A 20,361-nucleotide genomic window follows, 5' to 3' on the forward strand; every position below is an offset into this window, starting at 1 on the left:
ACTTGGGTAGAGTCTGCATATCTTCGATTTCATCTTTGTCAGCAAATTGTTCTTCAGAAAATGGGATTGTTTACATTCCCTTTGACAATAGATGAGTGCTCATTTTCTATGTCCTCATCAACACTAAATAGGATAAAACCTTTTAAAGAACAAGGATCCTTAAAGCCAAACAACGTGTTTTGTTTTGTTTTGTTTTTTATGATTATCGGTCTGAAGACAATTTTTAAGTACATGTGTCACTTGTATTTCCTCTTTGAGTATTTTCAATTATGTTCTCTCCCATTTTCCTAGTGCCTATTTCTCTTTTGCTTTATCTAGTAAGGATATTAACTCTTTATATTTTACATATATTGCAATTTTCCCCATTTTTTGTCTTAATATTATAAGGATGTTTTTGAAGTGTGGACATTTTTTATTTTTTAACCAGCCAAATCTGTACATCTTTTACCTTTATGATTTTTGCCCTTGAGTTTTTAGCTAAGTAAATCTCTTTTGTTTTTGAAGATTTTATTTATATATTTGAGAGAGAGCATGAGAGAGAGCACAAGCAGAGGGGAGGGGCAGAGGGAGAGGGAGAGATTCCCCACTGTTGATAGTTTGGTATATATATGACTTCTTTGTTCAATCGTTTTTTATTTCCAAGTAAAATGGAATAATTTTTTACATAAATTTATTTATAAGGGGTGCCTGGGTGGCTCAGCAATTGAGTGTCTGTCTTCAGCGCAGGGCATGGTCCCAGAGTGCCAGGCTTGAGTCCCTCATCAGGCTCCCCTCAAGGAGTCTGCTTCTCCCTCTGCCTATGTCTCTGCCTCTCACTCTGCATCTCTCATGAACAAATAAATAAAATCGTTTAAAAATTTTTTATAAAGTATTGACATCTCAAGCTTGTAAATCAATATTTATAGCTATGAGATTTTTTTTTTCTGTTTTAGAAAAGAAGATAGAAAAATATAACCTGCCATCTTCAAAAAGAAGGCAGGGGCAAAAGCTCCCAAGAAGTAAGCAAAAAGAGTGAAGTTATTATTCCCTTGTTCATCAAGGTCCTTACCTGGATGACCAGCATGGCCTCCTCTCCAGGCACATGGCCATCTGAGTATCCCTGGAACCCAGCCAGTCCCATCTCTGCCCCCTAAGTCACCCTGTTAAAGGACCCTTCCTCAGAAAAGAAGGAGAACCCAGACACCATGATGGTTCCAGCATAATTCTTTTCTCTTATCATTGGGAGGAATAGAGTGGAACTGAACAGGAGATGCCACATAGTTTTGAGATTAGGACTGTGTCTAGTCTGGCTCAGAGCCAGGATGAGTAGAGAAAGCTAGTCTTAATGGCCAGGTAGGATTCAAACTCCCAATATCAAACTGGAATTAGATTTGGAGTCCCAAGCATTCAAAAACCATCTGAATTGGGCAGCCCGGGTGGTTCAGGTGTTTAGCGCTGCCTTCAGCCCAGGGTCTGACCCACGATCGAGTCCCATGTCAGGCTCCCTGCTTGTGTCTCTCTGCCTGTGTCTCTGCCTCTCTCTCTCTCTCATTCTCTCTCTCTCTCTCATGAATAAATAAATAAAATCTTTAAAAAAAATCTGAATTGACTTATGGCTACTTATCATGTGTCTACTCCATGCATGAAAATTGCATTATTTGCAGTATAGGAAACAAAAATTTGTGAAACTGCACATTTTGGTTCCTACGCTTTAGCTTTATGACATCCTCATCATCCTGTTCTCCTCCCCTGAACTCTTTCCCTCCTACCTTTCTCCTTCCCTCTCCCTTCATTCTTTTACTCAAAACTATGTACCCAAACTAGGGCCCAAGATGTGCTAGTCGCTAAGGATTCCCTTGGATTCTGGGCCATTCCATGAGCACCCTGGGAGGGCATTTCCCCTCAGCTCCCAACATGTATCATGACATGAGCATCACTGCTTTGGACATGTGCTTATTTTCCTGCTTATTTACAGTGCCTCTCAGTCTCAGAGTTTGACCCAGGAGGGGACTCAGATCTACTTGCTTGCCCTCGTTTTTGTCTTTTCTCTTTCTCGCAATTTCCCACCTCCTCTCTTCCCTTGGCTAGAGAAAACTTAGTCTTTGTCATATGCTGAGTTTTCTTTACCAATGACTTTTAGGAAAACTTCACATTTAGACCTCCAAACTTGTATTGGTAGTACATAAATGTAATTTTTGGAACTTAGAAAAGCTTTGGGCTCTCAACAAGTTCTGTGTTTCAAGATTTTGTGCATGGTCTCCCAAAAGGTCTCAACTAAGCAGTGATGACTCAGTTTTAGCCAGTGTCTGTCCTTTCCCAGAAACTTATTGATTTAATAATTAGGGAACCCTGGGCCACTGTGATTTATGAGGATAAAATTACATCATTTTAATATTTTCAAAAATATGCTCTCCTTATGTATACAGTCAATAAAGGTGAAGGGAGGGAGCCTGGATAGCTCAGTCTTAAGCAACTGCCTTTGGCTCAGGTCATGACTCTAGGGTCCTGGGATCAGGTTTTGCATCAGGGTCCTTGCTCAGTGGGGAACTTGCTTCTCACCTCTGCCTTCTGTGCTTCTCACCTCTGCCTGCTGTTCTCCTGGTTGTGCTCTCTTTCTCTCTTTCTGACAAACAAATAAATAATTAATTAAAAACAAAAACAAAGGTGAATAGAGTGTGAGATATGTTTCAGGCACATGTCCTAGGTCCTACAGACTCAGCAGTGAGCAAAACACAAACATCCCTGCCCACATGGAGCTTACATTCTAATTGATGCATGTATAATTAATAAACAAAAAGAGGAGTTGAAGGGGGAAAAGAGAAACAGGATGGAGTATTGTGATTTGGGGGAGGAAAAAAAAGATAAACACAAAAAAGAAGAGGAAGGACTATAAGAAAATAGCAGATAAAAGTGAGGTACAAGGGTACAGGGATTTCCTAAAAGGTTGAAGACTGGGGTATGAGATGGAAAGTCACTAAAAGAGGGAGGAAGAGGTTCACTGGGAACCACAATTTAAAACTATTAACAGATCACTATCCCATGGGCAGCCTCACCTGAGCACAGAATCCAAGAGAATCTCCAAGTGATGGATCAGGCAACTGAAAGGAAGGATGATTGGAGGAGCTCAAAGGTCATGACAAGGGCCCAAAAGGCAAGGACTGAATGTGTTCAAACCTTGGAACCAAAGGGTAAGCTGGGGACTGAATCTGTCATCTGAATGCTCAGTGTGGGAGAGTCTCTCATGGGGCAGGCACAGGGTTGGGTGGTATGCAAAGGAAACAGTAGAAGGGAGCAGTGCAGACAAGTCAGCAAGGAGTTGCTGGAAAGTCGTTGTGGGAAGAAGTCAGTGCAATGCCTGCAATGTGCAGGTCATCTCAGCTGTGACACATGGACTCACATGACTACTTCCCAGTGTCTGTTGTTTACATTTCTATTTGTAGAGTCACCACTGCTCCACTGAGTCTGAGAGCTCCTGTCTGATTCAAGTTCACCCCATATGAGGAGTGACACCAATCCTCAAAGTGGACACACTCTTAGGAGTATTTCTTAATGATGTATTTCTAGAAGAGAAGTGACTTAGTCAATAAGTCTACATATCTAAAATTAACACATATTGATGATCAAATTTTTGCTAGTTTAGATGCCCATTAACATTACATGGATGCTCCTTTCCCTAAGCCTCCACCAAAACTAGAAATAATGACTTTTCTGTGTTGACAGATTAAAAGCAAAGAATGGTGGCACCTGAGTGGCTCAGTGGTTGAGCATCTGCCTTTGGCTCAGGTCATGATCCCAGGGTCCTAGAATCTAGTCCTATATCAGGCTCCCTGTAGGAAGCCTGTCTCTCCATCTGCCTATATCTCTGCCTTTCTCTCCGTGTCTCTCATGAATGAATAAATAAAACCTTAAAAAAAATCAAAGAATGATATTCTACTCGTGTTTTCCTTTGAATTTCTTTGCACTTTGCTTGTGATAGGTTGTATCACTACTGATATCTCAGAAGGTTATATACCCTTGCCCTGTGGACTCTGGTGTGGCCATGTCACTTGACTGGACAAGGAAATGTGGACAGAGGTGTGAGGGTCACTTCAAAGCCAAACCTTTCAGAGCCTGTGTATCATCTTTTTCTCTGTCATGGGACCAGCAATGGTTCTAGACAGAGGTTTCTCTGTCCCCAGAATCTATGTATGACAATGATATGGAACTGCATCTAACTCGTGATGAACAAGTAGCATGAAGGAGATGTACAACTGGGTTGTTCTAAACCAGCACTTGACAAACTTTCTAAAAGGGGCCAGATAATAGTTTAAGCATTGCTGCCCATACAGTCTCTACTGCAACTACTCAACACTGCCATTGTAGCATGAAAGCAGCCGGAGACAAACATATAAGCAAATGCTCCTGGCTGTGTTCCAATAAAACTTTATGTATAAAAGCAGGTATTGACCAGATTTGGTCCTCAAGTTGTCATTTGCCAATACCTATAATCAACCACTGAGATTTAGGAGGTTTACAATTTGCCATAACATCATCTAGCCTATTTCTCCTAAGATACCTGTTTTTTTAAATATTTTATTTATTTATTCATGAGAGACACACATGAGAGAGAGAGAGAGAGAGAGAGGCAGAGACACAGGCAGAGGGAGAAGCAGGCTCCATGCAGGGAGCCCAACATGGGACTTGATCCGAGGTCTCCAGGATCACACCCTGGGCCAGAGGCGGCACTAAACTGCTCAGCCACCCGGGCTGCCCAAAGATACCTGTTTTTTAAATAAATCTGTTATTAGAATTTTTTTATTTTGAGAATCACCTGTTCATATTTGCCCATTTTTTATAGGACAATTCATTTTTGTTTAATCAATTACAGAAATCAACACTTTGTTAATGTATTGAAATTTTTCTTATTTTATTTGTATTTATTTATTTTATTTAAATTTTTAACTTGAGAAATTTTTGGTAGTGGAGACTTTTTAAAATATTTTATTTAGACAAATCAGTTTTATCTTTTCCAAGATGGTTTATGCCAGAGTTTCTCAACCTTGACACTTACTGGCATTTGGAGCTGAATAATTCTTTGTTATGAGTGCTGTCATGTGCATCGTGAGAAGATTAGCAACATCCCAGCCATTAACTGCCAGTAGCATCTTCCTCCCAGTTGTGAGAAACAAAAAGATTTCCCAACATTGTCAAATATCCCCCAGGGGACCAAGCCACCCAGCACTGAGAACCATGGCTTTGTGCCCTATGTATTTCTTCCTTAAAAAGCCCTTTCTATGTTATAAAGTTATACCCTTTATTCTACTGTTTGCATTAAATACATGTATATACATTATTATATTAATATATGAATATATTAATTTATTAATATACAGCTTCTGTAGTATTTTTAGCCTTCCTATCTATCAACGTGAGCTGGCTCTTTTTCCATGGTCAATGCTATACTGTTCCTTTCACAAGACTCATATCTACTTTGTCTCTCCAAAGTGGTAGAAATTCAAAAATTACTTTAAAATAGTTGACATAAAGGGCAGCCCGGGTGGCTCAGCGGTTTAGTGCCACCTCCAGCCCAGGGCGTGATCCTGGAGACCCGGGATCGAGTCCTACGTCGGGCTCCCTGCATGGAGCCTGCTTCTCCCTCTGCCTGTGTCTCTGTCTCTCTCTCTCTCTCTCTGTGCCTCTCATGAATAAATAAATAAATAATCTTTAGAAAAAAAATAGTTGACATAAAGCATGTAAATCTATGTTTCCAATTACAAATGATATTATTATTATTATTATTATTATTATTATTATTATTATTATTTTAGAAAAGAGAAGGAAAGAAGATATCAGTTCAAGTTCAACAAGGCATCAGAAAAATATTCCCCTGAAGAGTAAGTAAGCCCGAAGCAGGGCCTGGCCATCACTCCGCTTGATGCCCTGTTTGTCTGCTGACTCTTTGTCTCCCTCTCTTCCTCCTCGTTCCCTCCCATGCTAGGTCTCCTTCACCTGCATTCTCTGCTCTAACAAGGTGCCACACCTGATACTCCAGGTGAATGCTGCCACATACCTTATACTACCTACCCAATCACCCACTTCTGTACAGATTCTTCAACACAGAACTATACAAAGACCCAGAATGATTAAAAGAGAATGATCAAACCCATGAGTTAAGTTCTAACATCAATTTATACTTCCTTCATTCTAAAACTTGGTGAAAACCTTTATGAAAGCAAAGCCCGGATGATGTTCCTACCTACAAAGAGCTGAGCTTTCTATTGCTTTGACAGACAGGGGTGCGAGCCTGGTCTCTATGCTTCAGCCTGTGAGCTTGCTTCTGCCCCCTGCACTCTGAGGCCTCTTGGGGTCACCATCCTTCTCTCTTTCTCCTCCTCTTTTCCCTCCTCCTTTTCTGCTTGAGCTCAATTTTCTTCTGCTTTTGTGACACTTCTTCAGCATTATCCTCTCTCACTCTCCCTTCCCTCTTTAGGCTCCAGTAACATTGGTCTTTTCTCCCCCATGAATTTATTATTGAAGCAGAGCAGGTGCTACTTGAGATGGGTCCACAGACCGGTGCCATCTACAAGCCTGTTTATGGCAGGTCTATAAAAAGGAGGAGCTTATAAATTAACTGTGACATTAGACATGCTGTCTTCACAGCAAGCCCTCCTCGGTGGAGATACCTTGATTTCTTCTTTTATTTCTTTCCTTTTTTTTATCTTTTTTCTTTTTTGAGAGGGAGACAGACAGACAGAGATCATATGTACCCCTGGTGGGGAGGGGGTGTGGTGTAGGCAGAGGGAGAGAGAGAATCCCAATCATGGTCCACATCCATCATGGAGCCTGACATGGGGCTCGATCCCACGACCTGGAGAGCCTTGATTCTATTTTGATCAGCTGCTGTCTCATCACACACGACATGTTGAGTAGCACTGGTGCATAACATGCCTAAGAAAAACACAGGTACCAGGAATTAATACAAAGGAAAACACACATGTACCTGGCACCTAGATCAAGAAACACAACGCAACACACACACACACAATCCAACCCCTACCCACATCCTGAGTGCTCCCACCAGCCTGATTTCTCAGAGCAGACGCCACTGTGACACTGGATGCTTCACCCTCCTTTCCTGCTCAAGACTTCCTCCCTCTGTCCACATCACACACTCCCTCCCCAAAGCTAATCTCCCTTGTTCTTCTTCCCTTCCCTTGACACCCTCTTGCCTCACCTTGAACTAAGCATTCTCTGTCCCAGCAGGCAAGGGTAGGTTTCCCTAACATGCCTTCATGGAGCCCAGTGTTTTCTTGCTTCGTGGCACTTGTCACAACTATAATTAACTGTCTGTGTACATCCTGTTCACTGTGTGAAAGTCAAATGAGATCAGTAAGCAGTCAACCTTGCCCATTGCTCTATGTCCAGCTTCTCCGTGCCTCACAAAGTTTACACCAAAATAACTGTCAGGCCAATACATTATCTATTCTTCGCAAAGTGTGAATCCCAATATCAGAGCCTCCGTTTACTCCTACAATGCAGTATGAGCTGCAACGACTACACTACCATGGAGCTCCAGACTTTTCCCCAGGCCATGTCTGTACATGCGTGGTTTTCACCTTGTGACTTTTCCCTATGTTCATCTACCCAATCCATAATTCGGTTTTTTCCATTCTGCTTTCCCTTGTCTCTGTTAGGCTTTCTTTTCATTTCGTCCACCCTGCTTTTGGTCTCCATGAACTCTCTTTGTTAATTGCTTACTTTTCATAGCAGGTTCCTCATTATTTGCTCACGCTTCTGAACGGTGAGCTAATAGATGTTAGGCAGGCGGCCTTCCCTTCAGGGTTCCATCCTTAAAAACCGGTTTGCAAGATGAGCAGGTGAGACTAAGCCCAATGAAGGATTATTGGGAACAGATTAGGAAGCTGTCACTCGTTAGGTACATGGTGGCAGCTTTGGAAATACTCAGGACACAAGGTCCTGCCTGTCTTGGTAAACTGCCCGCACTGAGTAAAGGAGGGAGTCCTGCTTGTGCCCACAACTCTGTACCCTGGCTTGCAGCCCAGAATTGCCAGCGCTACCCACTGTTCCTGCATCTGCTTGCAAGCATGACTGGGACATCTGCGTTTTGGGACCTATATTTACCATTTATTCCACGAGACGGAGAACTATACGAGGTCCCTAATGCCTTCTAAGCCCCCTCTGGGGTTTGCAGTAGTGGTCCTAAGTTACCTGTGGCTCTGCCCTGTTGTCCAGGTTATGAACCCCCCATGGAAAATCTTCCAGTCAACTTTGACAATAATATACACATTCGTAAACTTGCTAGCAAATTGCACAGCCAAGATTATAAGCCCAGCCAGTCTGGCTCCTGAGGCTGAGCTGTCATCCCCTGGGCCATATCAATTTGAGTGGGCACAGTCTGGAGACAAGTAATGGAGCCAGCCATTCCATGCAAGAGTACTGGCTGGCTCTTGAAACTAAGTTCTTCCCACCCCCTCATTTCTACCCAAGCTTGCTATAGCTCCTGCCCCTCCAAGGCTGGGCATCTTCCAGTGTTCTGTTCAGGGGAGCCGTCCCCTCACTTCTCAGGGATCTGTGCTTTCACATCTGACTCTAGTTTACATCTTCCCAAGGTAACTGATGGGACAGTTCTTTCACCACTGATGCTGCTCTGTTCTTTTTCCAATGGTGCTCTTGCTTTTTCTTACATCTCCTTTTGGCTCTTTTAATAAGTGTTCAGGGCAAGAGAGAGAGTTGGACTAGTTGTTCCCTTAGCCTCATTCCACAAGTAGCGTCCTGTATAACACAAATAAGCCATGGGCAGAGCTTTCTTCTTGCCCCCAGAGACAGAGCTTGCAGTCTATCTGGAATGAATTCACCCACAGTGAGGCTGGGGTAAAAAGAAGCAGGAATTGCTGATATTTATTGTAAACTCTTTTACAGCTGCTTCTCCTGAATCAATACCCCACATCCCTACTCAGGGCCTCACAATTACCAAATCTCTCCATATGCAATTTACAGATTAGTCTAGAGTCCTTGGAGTTTTTCTTTTTTACTCATAGAGGATGAAACAGAAAAGCAATAAAAGGAAAAAGGACAGGGACACCTGGGTGGCTCAGTGGTTGAGCGTCTGCCTTTGGCTCAGGTCGTGGTCCTGGCATCCTGGGATTCAGTTTCGTATCAAGCTCCCCACGGGGAGTCTGCTTCTTCCTCTGCCTACATCTCTGCCTCTCTCTCTATGTCTCTTATCAATACATGAATAAAATCTTTTTTAAAAAAAATGAAAAAGGACAAAAAAAATTAAGACTGATACTAATCCCTCAGTGCTAAGCACCTCACTCACCCTGCCTTGGTTTAAAGCAGGTGATAAGATTATAGACAAAGACCTTTCCTCCAGCTACATGAGCACCATGAAATATTCTGAGTAGGCAATTTTTATCAGCTTATCAGAGGGATAAGCAGGTGCTTATGGAATAAAGGACCAGAATGTTAAGTGATGGTCAATTAGCTTCTGAATTAAATAAAACCCACTCACCAAAGAAGCCCTATATGTTTTACTAAACATTTTGTTTGATGTAATATCGAAGGTGATGATTTTATCAGAAACTCTTCTGTACATATTAGCTAATCTGCCACTCAAAATGGAAGACCTCCTGCCAGTTAACCAGAGGTTGTCCCTCATTGCCATTTACATGATTATTGTTGTTATTACTATTATCAGAATCCAGGGTAAGGAAAATTCATCAAGGAGATAGAATGAAGACTGAGCAACACTATACTCTTCTACTTTCCCTTCTACTTTCAGAAAAATCTGAAGATGAAACCGTGGATTTTCTCTCTCCCAAACTTCCTGTGACCTGTGGTGAAGCCAAGGGGATTTTATATAAGGAGAAATTGAAACAAGGTGAGTTTTTTCAATCTTCTGCTTTTTGGAACCCCTAGAACCACTAGAAGAGAGGAAAATACCCATGTGTTTGATCATCCAGGAATTAAATCCTGCAAGTCAGGCTACAGAGAAAGAAGTGGTTGTTGAGAATTTTCTTTCTATGTCATGGTATACCTGGCAGCCCGGCCACTCCACTCCCACCTGGAAGTTATCCATGGACCCAGTGGCACTACTTGCCACCTGTAGATGTCACATAAAATGCAAATTCTTTCTCACTCTGGCACCATTCCCACAGATTTTTAGGGCTTCCTTCACTCTGAGAGAGGAGGAATCCAGACTCCCTTGCTACTGCTCCCTCCCCACAGGGAATCTCTCTGGACCCAGGCAGGTGGAACAACCAGTTATGGGTTTTGAGAGGTTTAGGCTGAATTCACAGGGGATGAAACTGGATCTGGGGATGGGCCATCTTTATCTTACAGGATCCTCAGAGAAGTGCATTCAGAATGAGGCGGGGGTTTGGTTCACACCCAAAGAATTTGAAATTGAAGGAAAACAGGCAAATTCAAAGAAATGGAAGCAGACTGTGCGTTGCAAAGGAAAGACCTTAGGAGAGCTGATAAAGGTATTTGACAGGGAACAGATGGGTGACGGGTTTAATTCCTTGAAGGCTGAGTGGGAGTTTGATAACAGAACTGTGAAGAAATTTCCATTAGGATTCCACAACATGATTGAGAAAGAGCTAGATTTTTCACAGAAAGAAGTTGTGGGTGATAAAGTTAGGAATGCAGATTGGTACCCACAGCAGAGAACTTTAAATGCAAGCAAAGGATGTGAGGTCAGGAGAGATTTAAGAAGCTTAGAATCGGAGTATTGAGTGGGTTGAACTAGGAGGAAGCCAAATGGAGACCCAGACCTCCAAGAGTTTCCTGTATGCTCTGCCCAATAAAGCTCCATGTGGACCCCCAGGTGATGCATTTCCAGATCCCCTGTCTTTGGGCAGTCTCTCCTGGTCACTTCCCTGGCTCACACTCAATCCTGTGAGCAACAACAAACAAGCTGGTCTTTGTGATCCCAGAACCCAACACAAAGCCTCTCAAAAACACTAAAAAAAATTACCCCTGGGATGAAATCATAAGATTTTACCTATAGAAGGAGAAATGGAGAGGAAAAAGTAGGTGAGAAAGTTCCTGAGAAAGAAGGACTAATGGGTCTTGAGTTTGAGTAATGGAAAAAAAAAATGATTTTATCAAGTGAAGTCCAGGATTGAGTATTGAGCTAATGTTTCTTTCAGACACCATGTGTTTGAGACCCAGTAGGATGCCCAGGTACAAATATTCACTAGGAAGTGGGAACTTTGATATGGACAAAAGGAAAGCCTCTAGAATAAGATCATTCATTGACTCCTTCTGTCTTTCAGAAAGGACTTTTGCTGTGTCCTCCAAGAATAAGTGTCAAGAGACAGGTAAAGAACAGGTGAATTTCTACCACATTTTCAGTCGCCATGTTGCAAACTCTCTGCATCCAAAGACTCACCTTCAAGTCCTCAAATTCCCCAGCCCTGGATCACCTTTACTCTTAGGCATTGCATCTTCATGACAATGACATACTGGTACATGTATGTGCCTCCATTAATTTCGTAGTTAATTTGAGATGAGGACACAAATAACTCTTTAAAATAAAGACTAGGACAAAAACTGATGATGTACATGTGTTTTAGAAAAAGACCTGGACATTTGGATGAATATGAACCAAAGGTGTCAGAAATAGAGTGCTCTAGTTTGAAAAGTAATTATGAGGGCAGCCCGGTGGCTCAGCGGTTTAGTGCCGCCTTCAGCCCAGGGTATGATCTTGGAGACCCGGGATCGAGTCCCACGTCGGGCTCCTTGCATGGAGCCTGCTTATCCCTCTGCCTGTGTCTCTGTCTCTCTATCTCTGTGTCTCTCATGAATAAATAAATAAAATCTTTTTTAAAAAAAGAAAAGTAATTATGAAATGGAGCTAGACAAGAACGGTATGTGAAAGACCAAAAAGTGATGTGTTGAACACAACTATGCCTCAATTCAACAGGCTCTTTATCAGTAGCACCAAAATGGAATAGTGTTTGAACTGAGCTTTGTCTCTGCAGAGCATCCCTCCAGGTGAAAATGGCAGTCATCCTTGTCTGCATCAGCTGCCTCTCCTCAGCCTTCTTCACTTGCTTAAATATGCCCTCCAGATACAAATCTCCTTCAAGAACTTCCCATTAGAAAAAAAAAAAAAAAAAAGAACTTCCCATTAGATCTGAACCTTTGGCAGAGGCCTTTCCCATATCACCCTGGAGGCTTGCCTGACCCTTGGCTGAATTCATTCAAAGTTTAAAAGGATAAGGGGTCCCCCAAAGCTGTTTATTATATAAAACATCTTTTCCATGCTGATTTGAAATACTTTATTGTGTTCAGGGATGCTCCTTGTAATCGGCAAAAATTAGGGAAGACTACAAATGCCCATCATTATTACAAAATAAACTGATACATCTACTGAATGATGTTTTCTTAAAAAAAAAAAAAAGCGTGGGTATAGACTTCTCCTCAGTCAGTGGAAAACCACCCAAAGGTTCTAAGGTCAAGAAAGCTTTCAGAATCTTAAGCTAGAAGTAGTGGAAGGAACCCAATTTTGTTTATGTGATGATGTAGGCATATGACTGAAAATATATCTGAATGAATTGGTTATTTTGGGATAGGATTCTACGGGACATTTGTCTTCCATATTATACATTTATGTACAGGTAGAATTTTTTTTTTTATAAATTAATTTTTATTGGTGTTCAATTTACCAACATACAGAATAACACCCAGTGCTCATCCCGTCAAGTGTACCCCTCAGTGCCCGTCACCCATTCACCCCCACCCCCCACCCTCCTCCCCCTCCACCACCCCTAGTTCGTTTCCCAGAGTTAGAAGTCTTTATGTTCTGTCTCCCTTTCTGATATTTCTCACACATTTCTTCTCCCTTCCCTTATATTCCCTTTCGCTATCATTCATATTCCCCAAATGAATGAGAACATACACTGTTTGTCCTTCTCCGGTTACTGTGGCCAAGTTAAAAAAGGGTGTTGCCTGAGTTCTTCTCTGGGATTTTGATGGAATCTTGTCTCACATTTAGATCTTTCATCCATTTTGAGTTTATCTTTGTGTATGGTGCATGAGAGTGGTCCAGTTTCATTCTTCTGCATGTGGATGTCCAATTTTCCCAGCACCATTTATTGAAGAGACTGTCTTTCTTCTAGTGGATCGTCTTTCCTCCTTTATCGTATATTAGTTGAGCATAAAGTTCAGGGTCCACTTCTGGGTTCTCTGTTCTGTTCCATTGATCTATGTGTCTGTTTTTGTGCCAGTACCACACTGTCTTGATGAACACAGCTTTGTAGTACAACCTGAAATCTGGCATTGTGATGCCCCCAGATATGGTTTTCTTTTTTTAAAATTCCCCTGGCTGTTTGGGGTCTTTTCTGATTCCACACAAATCTTAAAATAATTTGTTCTAAGTCTCTGAAGAAAGTCCATGGTATTTTGATAGGGATTGCATTATACGTGTAAATTGCCCTGGGTAACATTGACATTTTCACAATATTAATTCTGCCAATCCATGAGCATGGAATATTTTTCCATCTCTTTGTGTCTTCCTCAATTTCTTTCAGAAGTGTTCTGTAGTTTTTAGGGTATATTTTGAGAACCATTTGAATGGTAAATGGTTCTCCAACCTTTTATTTTCAGGTTGTAGGTGTCCTTCTGTCTAAAATGAGTCTCTTGTAGACAGCAAATAGATGGGTCCTGTTTTTTTATCCAGTCTGAAACTCTGCGCCTTTTGATGGGGTCATTAAGCCCATTCACGTTCAGAGTTACTTGAACTTCTTCTTAAAGGGGAGTTTTAAGAGTCCCCCTTAAAATTTCTTGCAGAGCTGGTTTGGAGGTCACATATTCTTTCAGTTCCTGCCTGTCTTGGAAGCTCTTTATCTCTCCTTCCATTTTGAATGAGAGCCTTGCTGGATAAAGTATTCTTGGTTGCATGTTCTTCTCATTTAGGACCCTGAATATATCCTGCCAGCCCTTTCTGGCCTGCCAGGTCTCTGTGGAGAGGTCTGCTGTTACCCTAATATTCCTCCCCATGAAAGTCAGGGACTTCTTGTCTCTTGCTGCTTTAAGGATCTTCTCTTTATCTTTGGAATTTGCAAGCTTCACTATTAGATGTCGAGGTGTTGAACGGTTTTTATTGATTTTAGGGGGGGATCTCTCTATTTCCTGGATCTGAATGCCTGTTTCCCTTCCCAGATTGGGAAAGTTTTCAGCTAGGATTTGTTCAAATACATATTCTGGCCCTCTGTCCCTTTCGGCGCCCTCGGGAACCCCAATTAAACGTAGGTTTTTCTTCCTTAGAGTGTCGTTCATTTCCCTTAATCTGTCTTCATGGTTCTTTAATTGTTTATCTCTTTTTTCCTCAGTTTCCCTCTTTGCCATTAACTTGTCTTCTATGTCACTCACTCGTTCTTCCACCTCGTTAACCCTCGTCGTTAGGACTTCTAGTTTGGATTGCATCTCATTCAATTGATTTTTAATTTCTGCCTGATTGGATCTAAATTCTGCAGTCATGAAGTCTCGTGAGGCCTTAATGCTTTTTTCTAGAGCCACCAGTAGCTGTATAATGGTGCTTCTGAATTGGCTTTCTGACATTGAAGTGTAATCCAGATTTTGTAACTCTGTGGGAAAGAGGGCTGTTTCTGATTCTTTCTTTTGAAGTGAGGTTTTCCTTCTAGTCATTTTGCTCAGTGCAGAGTGGCCAAAAACAAGTTGTATTGGAACACGGGGGAGTATCACTGGTCCGTCCAGCTGGTCTTCTGGGGGAGGGGCCTGCTGTGCTGATTTTCAGGTGTCAGCACTTGGGGGAGCTGCTCTGCCCCTGCCTGCTGCAGGGCTCAGCGGGGGTTGTTTACCCCGTGGGGCCCCAGGAGGAACAGCCGCAGTTGCTATGGCAACTCTGGAAGCCTGGATTCAGCCTCCGCAGGAACTACGGGGCTCGGGGCTCTCGGTTCTCCGTCCGCAGGGCCTGGAGGCTCCGGGGCGGGGCCGCTGATCTGCTCAGCTCGGGGCAGGAGCGTCCTCGCTGTCCTGGGCCCTCCCGGCCTCTGCCTGTCCCGGGGGAGGCCGGATCCTGGGCTGTGTCCCGGCGCCCTGTGCTCCGGGGCCTGCGCTGTGGGATTCGCGCTCCCGCCCTGCAGCTCCCTCCCGGAGCCGCCGCCCGAGCCCCTCCGAGCTGCTCCGGGTCCCGCCGTGCGCGCTGCAGCCCTTAGGGAGCTCGGCGCACTCTCCTGCGCTCGCAGGTGTCTGTTAGTGTCCCCGGGAGCCCGAGGGCATCCCCGCCCTCCTGGGTCCTGCTCCAACTCCCTGCGAGCCCCTTTCCGCCGCCCGGGAAGGTTGGTGCAGCTCCTGCTCCTCCGGGACGGGGCTCTCCTGTCCTGGGGACACTCGCCCCGGCCTCAGCCCGGCTCCTCGCGGGGCCCCTCCCCCTCGGAGGCCTTTTGTTCCTTTATTTCTTTTTCCCCGTCTTCCTACCTTGATAGAAGCGCGAACTCTTCTCACTGTAGCGTTCCAGCTGGTCTCTCTTTACATCTCAGGCTGAATTCGTAGATTTTCAGGATGGTTTGAAGGTTATCTAGGTAACTTGGTGGGGACAGGCGATTTGGGGACCCTGCTCTTCCGCCATCTTGCCCCTCCCCCCTACAGGTAGAATTTTTATAATGACCATTTATTACTTTTGTAATAAAAACAACAAAGGTGTTTTAAATTCAGAGCATTAATTAGTGGCCCCAATATTATAGTTCCTTCTCACTCGTAATACCACATGTCAGTGCGTTATAGTCAGAAGCACACTACACCTGACCTTTCAGTCCTGCCTATCAGCAGCCACACTGGAAAAAATGAGATAATTTGCAATGACTACAAATGGACAAATGTAGGCTTTTTCTTCAGCCACATTATCTAATACATCACTGTTGCTCTGCAATATACCCAGTCTCCACTGGTATCTATCTTTGTCTATGTGTTGGGCAATAGTCATGGTTATTGAGAAGGCCAATAATTGTTTCTTGACAGTGTCAGGGATGGAGCAGCCTTCAAATAACCATTAATGCCCACAAATTTGCTGAGCTGATGGGCCCTTGAACTGTGGTAGGCAATGGCCTTTCTTTGTGACTTATTGTATATTCTGAATGAGTATGCCAAACGAAAAGGATGTCACCAGTGTGGTGTCATACTTGTGCTCCTGGGGAAAGTTGGATGCAGTTCAGATCTTGCCTGCAGAGGTCATATGTGATGGTAAAGCTGTTGCGGTACTGCAGGCAACCATGTAAAGGCGTGCTGTATCCCTACAGAGGTGAAGGCAAGCTACAGCTGAAATGCTGTTGAACTAAACACAAAGTAGAACTTCCTAGCCAAATCTGGGACAGCAAAACACTTGCCAGTTTCCAAGTGATTGGTGCCAATAATTTCAATAATACTATATATAGGACTTTAATGGGTGGAGCTCCTTTGCAAGTAATTATATCCCACTAAATTTAAACAAGTTACCCTCTATACTCTTAGGGGTGCTACCAAAGATAAAATAGAGAACAAACAGATATACCTCACTTTAACCATCAAAATTGTTGCCTTGCCTAAATGCTTCATGGTCATAATACTCATTGCTCTAAGATATGACATCATGGGCATGGATGCTCTTACCCAATGAATAAGGAAGTCGAATAAAATGTAGTTTTCAACACTTAGCAATCAATCTTACCAAATGGAACCCATGGACATTCCCCTTGTTAAAATAGTTAGTAGAATCCAATATAAATTTCAAGCATCAAAACTCATTGTACGAGATCTGCTTCAAGCAGGAGTGATTATTTCTACTGTTTTTCTCCTTGAATGTCCAGTTTGGTCTATTCTTAAGCTTGAGAAGAATGATGGTATCTCATAGTGGATGACGGAAACCTCAGTACCACGGCCCAGCAGGTAGCAACACCACTCAAAGCATAAGCCAGTTAGCAGAACCAGTTAGAAAGCCGGAGCAAGAGAAGACAGACCCTGGTCACTGAAGCTGTTTGCCTGTTGAGCCAATTGTCTTCTGGTTGATGGAGAGGAAGTAGTTCAGGTCTCCACCAAAAACTGGGTTTAGATATCAAAACTGATGATGCAACACATACACAAGAGAGTATGAAATTTATTACTCACATACTGAGGCTTTCTAGGAAGAGCAGGGCAGGCTCCCAAGCTGGTCTGAAAATGGCCTGAGTGGCGAGGGGGTACTATTAGTCCAAGGTGTTATTATGGCTATGAGTGGGGCCAGCCTGAGAATTTCCTTGCTGGGGCAGAGATTGACTGGTTTGAACATCTCACTGGGACCAAGATGGGGAGCCCATGAACTTCCTTACTGAGTTGCCCAGATGTGGCAAAAGGGGAAGAGGGAGGAGTGGATCTTGAAACTGTCGGCCATCAAACATAATAGCCAGAGTCAGAACGAGACTGTGGAGTTTTAAGTCCTTTCTCTCTGTCTCTGCCTAGGGAAGGGGGTGTTTTGTGCTGGTTACAGCCTATCAATAACCAATGTTGTGGTTGGACTGGTCCTCGTGGCTCTTATTATAATTATAGGATGCCCTCCAGCAGTAACTGTCAGGAAACTAAAAGGAAAAAGAAGATTTATTATATTATTTATAGGACCTGGAAATTACAAAGCACATCTGGAGCCGTATCATGAAGTTGCAGAGAGATGGATGGAGAGTTATAGAGGTAGAGAGAGAGAATGAGTATAGGCATGAGGCTCTGCCTTTATTGGGGTTGAGGGTGGGGATCTAGGGTTTTCCAGGTTCACTCTTTATTGGTGAATTTAAAACATAAGAGCTAGAGTTTTGATGGTTAAAGTGAGGGAAGAGAAAAAAACAAGTGGCCCAAAAAGTCTTGAAATCAACCAAGATCTATAAAACAAAAGAACCTCAGCGGAGATCGATGGCCTGGCTCTTTACCTAGTTGTGTGGCTGGCAATGTGTTTCCTTGAGAAATAGCAAGATAGCTGTGTTTATCAGGGGTGCTGGAGCAATCGAGGCTTCAGTCAGGCACTTGCATTATAGAAAAGGAGAAAAAAACAAACTATCAGTGCTCACACTAGAGAGACTGGGGCTCTGAATCCAGAGGGTCTCAGCTGGGAGGAGTGAGCAGGTCTGGGCTACTGGGGGAACTGGCATCTTCACCCTGGACCTGGACAGGCCAGGTGTCTAGTCAGAGGGCAATGGCCATAGAGTGTGAATTCCAGGGACAAAGAAAGGCAGACCAGGAAGTTCAGGATGGGAAGGCCAGAAAGATCACCTGAACTTCAGGATTGGTGGGGAGCCCTCTTTATGGAGTCCTGGGGCCCCTGTTAGAAGGGGAATTTGCTTTAGAAGCTTCCCTAATTAACACAGAGATGAACCCATCCCCAAATCAAGGGGAATTTGTACTCTGGCTGCATGGCTAGGTTTTTTTTTTTAAGATTATATTTATTTATGGGTGGGGGGGATGAGTGGGAAGGGGCCAAAAGAAAGAGGGAGAAGCAGACTCCCCACTGAGCAGGGAGCCCAACATGGGGGACTCAATCCCAGGACGCCGAGATCATCACCTGAGCTGAAGGCAGATGTTTCACCAGCTAAACCACCAGGTGCCCTTCTAACTGCCTAGTTAGAATAGACAAAATATTTCCATTCCTTCTGCCCTCACCCAGGTCCTTGTGCTCGTGTTGTGGACAGTCGAGGGTAGTAGCAGGATTTCTCTCCTTAGATGTGACTGATCCTCAGTTCCTCCAATCCTTTGCTCGAGCTCCTGATGGTCTGTTTCCCACCTTTTCTCCACCCAGAGGCACAGACAGAAGGATACCTCTTCCTGACTCCTACATTTAGTGCAGAGAAAATATTTCCTTATGTGTGAAGCCCTACCGTCTATCTTGCAGGGTCAGGAGTGGAACCAGGGGCTCCTGCCTGTAGGTCTTTATCCAGCAGTAAAGATCGCTTGTAGAATTTACTGGATCACATTTTAAGGGCATGAGAAAGACCATGATCTCTCAGGCCCACAAAACAACCCATATATACAGCAGCTCTCTATATGTTTCTGTTTGTCAGCCGTAATGTCAGGAACTGCGCCGGGTCTGCCCAGCATGCTTGCCTGGGATGGCACATAGTGGACAGAAACACCTCTGAACCCAGGCACAGGCAGCCTGGGTGCCAGTCTCATTCGGGTGCTAAGTTGTGCTGACCCTGCAGGAAAAAACAAAACAAAACATCCTGTCTTTCCAGCCTTGTAAAATGAGGAGGTTGCCTAAAGCTGTGTCTTTTTCAAATTTCACGCACTTACAAACCACCTGGGATGCTGGGGTTTGGTTTGGTTTTGTTGTTGTTGTTGTTGTTGTTGTTCTGGGGGACCTTGTTAAAACAGTTTTCAATTCAGTAGCTCTGCATCTCTAACCAGGTCCCAGGTAAAGCTGATGCAGCTGGTCCTCAGGCCACACTTGGTGTAGAAAGGGCTCACGTGGCCTTCCGGTCCCTTCCAGCTCTGACAAGGTGTGATTCAAGTGGTGGCTTGCTGATTCTTGCCCTTCGCTCTTTTGTGATTGGAGAGGTCAGGCTCGTCCTCCAGCAGCACTCTCCGGGAGCACCGCAGGCAGGCGTGTTGAACACATCCACTCTGGATCACACAAGGGTGGTGTGTGCCAAAGCCCCTTGGTGTCAGTGTGCAGTGAGTCTCACTGACCCCAGCACTGCTGCATTATCTCCCCTTCCAGTGGGAAAACTTCAAGGAATGTGAGGTGTGCTGTAGAGGGGGACCACTGCTCTGCTGTGACACTTGTCCAAGAGCCTTTCATGAGGACTGTCACATCCCGCCTGCAGAGGCAGAGAGGTTAGTGAGACGCAGCCCTGCCTTTTGCACACACACTCCGCCCAGGCCCTGCCTCTGGTCGCCCATCTTCAGGAGGAAGAGCAGGACCCGTGAGCATCGCCACCCAGGTGTGACCCTGAGCAGCTGGAGGGGGCAGCAGCTGTGTCCCGTCCGGTATCAGTGACAGCCTCTGGTTCTCTGAGTCTGTGCCTGAACCACCGTGACTCCACTTTGCCACTGCCCCTGGGAGGTGTCCTTTCCGAGGGGATGACAGCTGTCCATGGGGATGGAGGATGCGAAACACCAGCTGTTTGTGTTCAGCACTTTTTCAGAAAAGGCAGGAAACAAGGCCTGGTTCATGCATCTTGCCACAAGCTCAACAGACTGATAGAGGCCCGGGTTCCCGGGGGTTAAGGCCTAGTTTTGACACTTGGGTGTGATTGGCTGGCCTCCTCGTGCTCCCAGCAGCTCAAGTGGGGAAAGGAGAGTCCACCACTCACCCTGACATCACCCTCCACACATGGAGGGCCCTGTTGCCACCCTCAATGGGAGGAAGGTCACGGGCTCAGGCCCTACATGGGGGTGTTGGAGACTCTGGGAGGTGTC

The 20,361-nt window shown here is 44.3% G+C and overlaps 1 protein-coding gene across 3 annotated transcripts in view; it reads left to right on the forward strand.

The window, feature by feature from the left end:
- SP110 (SP110 nuclear body protein) overlaps nt 1–20,361 on the forward strand; it is a 42,388-nt gene that overhangs the window by 19,313 nt on the left and 2,714 nt on the right. For 2 of the 3 annotated variants that reach the window (XM_055346113.1, XM_055346114.1), the window contains 6 exons: nt 3,027–3,167; nt 5,787–5,852; nt 9,761–9,859; nt 10,321–10,463; nt 11,259–11,303; nt 19,661–19,776. In XM_055346113.1, the coding sequence (XP_055202088.1) occupies nt 3,027–3,167; nt 5,787–5,852; nt 9,761–9,859; nt 10,321–10,463; nt 11,259–11,303; nt 19,661–19,776 (610 nt within the window). Of the gene's footprint in view, nt 1–3,026; nt 3,168–5,786; nt 5,853–9,760; nt 9,860–10,320; nt 10,464–11,258; nt 11,315–19,660; nt 19,777–20,361 lie in introns of all 3 variants that reach the window. The other variant, XR_008667095.1, reaches the window with a different exon arrangement.

Source organism: Nyctereutes procyonoides, unplaced genomic scaffold (genome assembly GCF_905146905.1).
Source record: "Nyctereutes procyonoides isolate TBG_1078 unplaced genomic scaffold, NYPRO_anot_genome, whole genome shotgun sequence".
NCBI lineage: Eukaryota > Metazoa > Chordata > Mammalia > Carnivora > Canidae > Nyctereutes > Nyctereutes procyonoides.